Source organism: Alligator sinensis, unplaced genomic scaffold (genome assembly GCF_000455745.1).
Source record: "Alligator sinensis unplaced genomic scaffold, ASM45574v1 scaffold198_1, whole genome shotgun sequence".
Lineage (NCBI taxonomy): Eukaryota > Metazoa > Chordata > Crocodylia > Alligatoridae > Alligator > Alligator sinensis.
This window is the reverse complement of record NW_005841906.1, coordinates 1,142,761-1,150,822: the sequence shown is the minus strand read 5'-3', so window position 1 is coordinate 1,150,822 and position 8,062 is coordinate 1,142,761. Positions and strand designations below refer to the sequence as shown.

Here is an 8,062-nt window from a genome sequence, read left to right as displayed (position 1 = left end):
AATGTCGAGCTTAGAATCTGCCTGGAGAAACCCCAGTAGATAGGCTGGGTTAGGAGAAACCAAAGAAGGCTGCACTGCTTAGCAAGCCTGCTCCAACATTCAGCTGCTCCCAGGGTCACTGCCTCAAATGCTCTGAACATGGGATACAATGTGAGCAGTAACTTTGTGAAAGTTTCTAGCCCTGATCCTCTGGCGGCTCAGTGCAAAATGATCTGTTCTGAAAGATCAGCCCTCATGCTAACCATTCCTAACATACAGGAGGCCTCAGCCACAGAAGCTACATAGAGCTACAGTGTCCTCTACTTACAAAAGTTTATGCTACACACATCTGTGATTTAGCCTATAAAAGGTGCAAATCTACCCTGCCTTCTACCTGACTTCAGACTATCACAGCTAACTAACTTTCTTATAAGATAAACCCAGAGATTTTAAATAGGCATCCAAAGTATTAAAAATCCACAGTATTAAAATAAAATAGGAAGCCACGGTCTACGCTGTTGTGGGCTTTCTGTGTTCTTTGCAACAGGAGTGCTCTATTATTGTTTTGTAGTTCAAACAAGTGAAAACTGTGAGCTAGCATTTTCCAACTGGTGCCTTGAATCTAACAAGGGTTGTCTGGAGACTGATGAGGAACACCTATGGGAACACACTTACTGAATTCAACAAAACTTAAATGTTACAGCAGAACTGACTCCAGGCACTGATAGCAACATTTGATAGCACCCATCTGCAAAGCCCTTCACCTTGGAAAAGAAGGGGAAGACTAACAAAGTTAAAAAAATAATAAAAATACCTGTCCGGACAATCGAGAGTCCTGTTAGGAACTGGCAAAGCAACAGCTGTTTGCTCAGGATTTCTTGTAGGTTCTCCTGACCCTCCACAGAGAAACCCTGAAACAAAGCATGCAGTGAACATCTCTGCAAATTCACTGGTTAACTAGAGATACTGCTGATACTTACAACCACAACAGCTTGAACATATTGGGATAAACAGACGCTGATCAGAGATTTGCTGGCAAGCCTGACCAAATTCCACACCAACTAAAACAGAGAACTGGTCACAGCCCCACTGTACTCTGACTCTAGCTAAAGGCTTTCAGCATTCTTTACAAAGGAGAAAAAGAAACACACCCCATCAGCCATTAAGAAGTGCACTCCCTTGCGATCAGTGTTGTCCAAAACAAAATTCCGGAATGCAGTGATGTTCTCTGGGCGGGTGATGTCCCCATCTCCATCAATTCCTCCCTCTCCTAGACAGAAAAAGGAAGTAATTACAAACATATGCAAACAGCACATGAGATAGGAGGATACACCAGTGACAGACTAGCACCTATCTGCTGATACCATACCAACCTGCAGTCCATGACCACCTAGAGTTTGGAAGCTAAGTCAGGACCACTCCAGAGAACTGTCTGGAGTGTGGTTCTTGCTGGAAGATGCTAGCACAACTTTCCATGGCCAGGCTGGGTTCTGCCTGTGTGGGCTAGGCTGAACTAAACCATGTTATACCCAGGTTTAAAAAGTTCACGTTTTAGCCTTGGGAAAAGCCAGCTCACCCCTCCTGCCTCCCTGATAGGACCCGTTGCACTAGAATACTGTCCCACCCATTTTGGTTAGGAAGAAAACAGGTTACATGGACAGACCTACAGCATTATACCACTTTGAAGTGTGTTGGGAGGAAGGGGACCTTACTACTCAGCAGCAGTGTAAGTAGGGCAGGATGAGCTGGGCATCAGCCCTAGGTGCCAACTTGGAGGAGGTGCCAGCATGCCACCCTCCCCACCAGGAGTCTTTCCCACAGCAGGGGCAACCTGGCCATAGGAAATGGGCAGCTGCAGCCCCATGCTCTGGAATGTATCTGTTGGGGAAGGGGGTAAGCGAGGTGAGTGGAACACACTCCTGCCAGGAGGCTTTGCTGAGGGGAAGTGTTGGAGGAGGAGTGGATAAGAAGGAGAACAAATGAGGCATCCAGAATGGCTCCATGGAGTCCAGGCTGCCTAGGCTGCTGCACCAGTGTGCAGTGAACCTGGCCCTCAGCTACAGCTGCCTACGCTCACACTGCTTTTGAAGCAATTGAACTCTTTTGCCTGATCACATTCAGAGTTGATCCTCACCAGTTTTTACAGCATAAAAAAGCGTAACTGGGCTCTTTAGTGCCCAGGGCAGCATCAATGACTTCACTGCCAGGCCAGCAGCACCGCCCTATCCAAGTCCGCATCCAGGGCTGGTTCCTCAGTGGCGTTCCCCTTCATTACACTACTGAGTATAAATGTCAGTGTAGATGGTACCTTAATCTATGGCACAGTTTGGTGGCCAGTTTTCACAAGCAGAATAAGTGTGTCTACACTGGCCAGCAAATCTTGATTAGCAACTTTCCACTAAAAACCATGATCAGAGTTCTCAGGAATGGTGTTACTATTACTTCCACACTAAACATAGTCTGGGCCTTAAAGAACCTGCTTGTGTGAAAGTTTGTTTAGCAATCCGCTATAAAGGGAGAAGAAATGTTCAGTAGCTGAGCTGTTATTACTTCAAGGGAATATTTTACAGATTCTTTTGGTGGCTCTTTTAAAAGGTAAGACGCAAATCTTCCCACAGCTGATTTTTTAAGATCTGCCTGCACTAGACCGCAGATGATGTACTCAGAATCCTGTGAAATCTGAATATATTTTGAGGTTCTGTTCTCTGCAGAGTTTCCACATTTACAGCTTCTATTAACTCAACAGGGTGACTAGAAAGGTATACTATATCAAGCAAAAAGCAGCAGCAATCAGAGCGTCTGACGGTGCTTTGAGAAATAAATTCCTCATCCATTACCCTGCTGCTGAGTGGAACTGGACTGGAATTTGTTACCATTCTTCTTCGCACTTGGCATGAGAACTAAGGCAGTTTGTTTCCTTCCCTTCGCTGGGAGAGAAGTTTGTACGAATCTCAATATATTTTATAGCACATTAGACGCAGAGAGAAAGGGAAACAGGAGAATGCATCAAAGTCATTGGCCTATTCATTCTCACAGGTATCCACAACTTTCCACAAGAGCATTGCCATGGGATGAGATATGAAGATCCAAGTGCTACAGTCCTTATAAAGTGTTTATCCACCTAGCTGCCCACTGAGAACTCTTTTTATCTGATCTGATCCAAAGGTGTCAGGCACACACCATAAATTCATGGTTGGATGTCAAGAGCTTTCCAAACCAGTCAGACTACTGGCATGAACAACAAGTTGCCCTGGGTTTCAGGCTGGAAAGGCAGACAGGTTATGTCCTTGGTTACAACACCAATCATATTTACATTGCCTTACCTAATGCTGCAATAAAATGCAAAGGGGGAGGGAGGTGCTGGTGCCCCCCCCCATTCTAATTTCGTGTCCAAACCAATTAAAAATCCTCAGATGTGCTGGCAAGGTCCAGAAAAGAAACAGCCTAAATGTTAATGCAGAAGGGCTGCAAATCAGGCAAGCTGTCTTTCTGTTGCTGGCTCTGTCAATTAATCCATGAACAACTTCTGTCTCAGATTCCCCCATCTGGAAGGACTCAAGTGCATGTACACTCAGTGGCAGGCTGCACTCAGAACTGCAGGAATATGACCTGCCATGCAGGCTTTATAACCTTGACCCCTTTTTTATACAACAGCACCTCTATCACCATCAGGATGGCTCTGAAATGGTTATTGTGATCAGATGTCTCTGTGATCTCCAACTCCTAACAGGCCATATCCCTTCCCCACATATAGAACATATGACTGGCCTGGAGGCAGAACCTCTGTAGCGAAGGCAACACCACCACATACCCATGCGTACCATAGTAAGGCTCAAAGAGCTCGCTGGAGGCGGAATAGAAATCCTCCAGCTTAAAGTCATTTGGTCCTTTCAAGGTCATGCCGAATCCTTTTGCATGCCACTTCCTCCTCCACAGAACGTACTCAGAGAAGCCACCAGGGCCCGCACACACATCAGCAAAGTAAAGCAGCTCTGCATCCCGTTCTTTTATCAAGGGTTTCTGCAAAGAGAATGGGGACAATTCTAATGGCCCAAGAGCCACTGCCGACATTGAGCAAACCCACTAATACAGCCCCTCTCAGCTGGGATCTCTGCCACCTTGAAAGCATCCACATCCTTGCTGGTGCCTACGGGATTCCCTCTCACCACTGGGAAGGCATCCCTGATTGGAAATGAGAGAGACTCCTTACCCCATGAAAGTCTTTTGGGTTTGTAAACATGTTGTCAAAGACATAGTCCATATTTGCCATCTTCATCGCAGCTCTGTGAACACACAAACAGGGATATGAGTCCACTCCAGGTTGGCAAAACTACTATGCCTGAAGGAGAAAGAGGCTACAAGCCGAGATGCTCTGCAGACCTGTTCAGGAAGAAGACCCCGCGGATCATCTCGTAGGGGTTGGACCTTGTCCTGGCCCGGCGCATCTCATCCCCATCCAACTCATCAAACACGCTCTGCAGAGGCAGAAACAAAATGGAGTCAGCTATAGCATGGACAAGTGGGCAGATCAACTGGCTGGAGCACTTCCCAACCTCTCAATTAGGAATGGTGCCTCCTTATGCATGTATCTCTAGACCCCATCATGACTAGGCTACACCAATGTAAGGACATTTCTTGAAACTGGTGTAATCATTCAGCCATCTACCTATACCTTGCACTTGTCCCAAGTTGTGCTCAATTTTTACAATGAGCTAAACTACAGAAGTGCTGGATTGGCAACCCCAGAGCCAGAAGTTCTGTTTGGCTAGATGGTCATCACAGCACAAGCTCTTCTCTGGTCACCACCACTACACAGCAGCCCTGAAGTAGAGAAGCAAGACTGGGAGACTGAAGGGCAAAACAAAGAAAAGGAGAGTTTTTCTCCACAGCTCACTCAGTCTCCAGACTTTCTGCTGCAACTGCCAATGAAGGTGCCTTTGGTATCACTCATCTCCATGTTTTTTGAGATGTGGACATTTATCATGTCACACTGGCTGCCAAATAGCCAGACAGTAACAACTTCCATTGTTCTCTACCTAGTCTCAACCTGCACTGGCAACCAAAAGGTGAAAGATTTCTTGGCCAACTGCCTAAATAAGCTGTCCTGTTCCTTGAACATGCTCTTAGCTGCTCTTGCCTCCCCGAACTCTTACGTTGGCCCCTGGAGGAGGGAACTCACCTTGCACTGCAGGACATGCTGTAGAAGCTCATCATTACAGAATTCTGTCTCATCTTCAATCACCATCTTCCGCTACAGCAGGGGCAATGAGAACACACAGCAATTAGCCAACTCTGTCCCAGATGCTTCTGTGAGGTACTTCCCAGAACTCACAGGAATGATGGGTGAAGCCAGCAACTTGAGAAGCAAGAGGCTGGAGCTGTAAGTAACATCATGTGGAAATCCCACTTTCCCCTCAGGGTGAGCGGTATGTGGATCACAGGCACACTCCCCATGCTGCCTGCCCTAACCAAGGGCAGCACACACAGCCCTGGATGGTCTTTCTCCCTCTTCAACCCTCTGAAGAGCAACAGATCAGGGAGAAAAAACTTATTGTGTCAGTAGAGACCCAAACCACAACACAAAGTGGAGTAAAACCCTGAGGCTGCCTAGTGCCCTCTGCACCAGTGATTGCAATTCAGAACAGCAAAATGGGAGAGCTCAACATGCTAGTGCCATGTGGGACACCAGGCTGGGATTGATCTGTGTAGGCACTTATCTGGCCCTCATCTCTACAGTGCCCATAGTTCTCCACAACTCTTTAGTGACAAATAAGAGCCCTGGTAACTCAAGACTGACTGTCACCAGGCTAAGCAAAAGGGGAAGGAACAGGACTCTGCTTTCTCAGAGAAATACCTTCCCCACAGTCATCCACTCCTTCATCTCCTGGGCATCAGGGATTTCAGTGGTGCATTCAGGGCACCAGTCCACCTGTTCATAGGCACCAGCCTGCAAAAATAAGACACAACAGAATCATAGAAAATTAGAGTTGGAATGGACCTCAGGTCATCTAATCCAACCCCCTGCTCAAAGCAGGATAATCCCCAACTAGATCATCACACCCAAGGCTTTATCTAATCAGGTTTCAAACACCTCCAAGGCTGGAGATTCCATCTCTCTGGGTAACCTGTTCCAATGTTTTACTACCCTCCTGTCATGACCCAAAGGGTATGATTTTGTGTGCGCGCTTCGGCACTGCAGAATTATTTCCCGCCACATGGAGCTTTCTTTGCACGGTGCAATTCTCAGTTGCATAGAGAAAACCCCGGTGCAAAGGAGATCCCGCCACCCGTATGTAAATTTGTTTCCCACTATTGGCTGTTTCTAAATTATTCCCACGTGGCAGCTAGCGATTGGCTTGCTAGCCATATAAGAGGCTTGAGCAGTTTCCACCCAAGTTGGAGGACTTCACATCCATCTCGTGAAGAACTCTAAGCGCGCTGTGGAGCCTAACAAACTCCGCGTGTGCCTTAGAGGAGGATACAGGGGCCTGATCAACCTCTAGCCTCTCCCCGTCACCACACGATCCCTCGACGTACCCCACCCTGCGCGCTCGTGGAGAGTCACCTTTCGGACTCTCATTTCAGTTGTTCCACGGAGCCTAGCAAACTCCGTGAGTGGTATCCAGAGCTCTGTTCGTGTTCGTTTAGCGGAGCCTAGCAAACTCCGCTCGTGTGTCTTCAGTGGAGCCTAGCAAACTCCGCTTGTGTTTGTCTGTAACTGCAACTCAAGAAAGTTTTTCCTGCCTGCACCGCGAACACCTACGGTGTAAGTAAAACAATCTTTAATCAACCTCTACGCGTCACTGCCTAATTCTAGTTGTCGTGCCGACCTTTTCCCCAGCCCACGTGCCTGGGCTGCTGGCCACAGCCCCTCGGCCCCGACATGGCGACGAGGATGGGATACGGGGAAAGCACGACAGAACTAGAATTAGTTGAGAACTGCCCTTGGCGAAGTGGGAAACACGACGTAGCAAGCGTCGTGGAACTGGAGGTGCATATCGCTTACCACCAGGCGGGCGGAACGGGTGACAGGTTTATCAGCGGGCGCCTTTCGCTGAAGGGAGAAGAGGGAGCTTCCGAAGACGGAGCCCCAAGAGAGAGGTAAGTGTATCTTCACCCCGCGGCATTCGGGTGTATAATGAATGATGAGCGGGTCCTGTTTAGGCCCCTCGACACTGTGTCCCTCGCCAGACTCAGCCCGGCAGGCGCAGTAAACCCGACCCTCACCCGGGAGTGTGCCCGTTGCCTAAGATGTGCTCGGGAGATTGAAGAACCTGTGCCGATTGACCGGTTCGCCCCCTTTATGCTAGCGTCTAGATTGAGGAGTCGCGAGCTTCCATCCGAGCTCTGCAAAGATTTGGAGACGGAGGAACGCGCCGCAGATGAGAGGGTAACCCCGAGATACGACAAGGGGGGAATGTTAACTGCAACTTTCCGTACAGTAACTGATCTAATGCAGAAAAATTTAAGTTTGAAAGCCCAGCTGCGTATGGCCATTCAAGTGGTCAAAGAGGCAGCTGCAAAAGAAAATCTTCAGACGCCATTCCAAGATGGCGCCGAGCAAGAGGGAGACCGCGTGGAAGAACCGGAAGAGAAGGGTGGAGCTTCGGAGGAACTCTCGAGAGTTCGGCCGGCGACCCCGCCCACTGACGCAGCATTGCTTCCGGCGACCGCGCCTTCTTGCCGACAGAAGGGAGAATCGAGCGGAGGAGTGCATCCGCCCCTCCTGCCTGAAACAATAACAGCAGCAATGACTCCCGAAGTAACAGATCAGCCTGTAGCAACAACCAGTCGAGTCATCAGTCCAGAGTGTAATTCGCGCTACTACCTATTACGCTCGCACCAGAACTGAACTGCAGGATTTGTGCAGAGAATCAAGAATCCAACCTGAAGAAACTCTAGCTGTATGGTTGGGACGTTTGGTCGTGGAACTTGGGTCCGACCTGCTGAAACAGGAAGAAGCAAGTTTCTTGGTCAGACAAGCTTCATGGAGTAGAGGACATGTCACTGACATCGACATGGTGGCGTTTAACGTTCACTGGCCTATTCCACTGCCAGCGCTTGTTGCAGGACTGATCGGTCA

At 48.4% G+C, this 8,062-nt stretch overlaps 1 protein-coding gene across 4 annotated transcripts in view; it reads right to left on the bottom strand.

The window, feature by feature from the left end:
- Positions 1 to 8,062, bottom strand: part of CMTR1 (cap methyltransferase 1) — a 38,016-nt gene that overhangs the window by 16,985 nt on the left and 12,969 nt on the right. For all 4 annotated transcript variants that reach the window (XR_003092823.1, XM_006018572.1, XM_006018573.2 and 1 more), the window contains 7 exons: positions 5,834 to 5,926; positions 5,159 to 5,230; positions 4,360 to 4,454; positions 4,190 to 4,262; positions 3,801 to 3,999; positions 1,131 to 1,249; positions 794 to 890 (listed from right to left, as the gene is read on the bottom strand). Coding sequence is in view for 3 of the 4 variants with exons in the window: in XM_006018572.1 (XP_006018634.1) it covers positions 794 to 890; positions 1,131 to 1,249; positions 3,801 to 3,999; positions 4,190 to 4,262; positions 4,360 to 4,454; positions 5,159 to 5,230; positions 5,834 to 5,926 (748 nt within the window). In the remaining variant the exon portion in view is untranslated. The remainder of the gene's footprint in view (positions 1 to 793; positions 891 to 1,130; positions 1,250 to 3,800; positions 4,000 to 4,189; positions 4,263 to 4,359; positions 4,455 to 5,158; positions 5,231 to 5,833; positions 5,927 to 8,062) is intronic.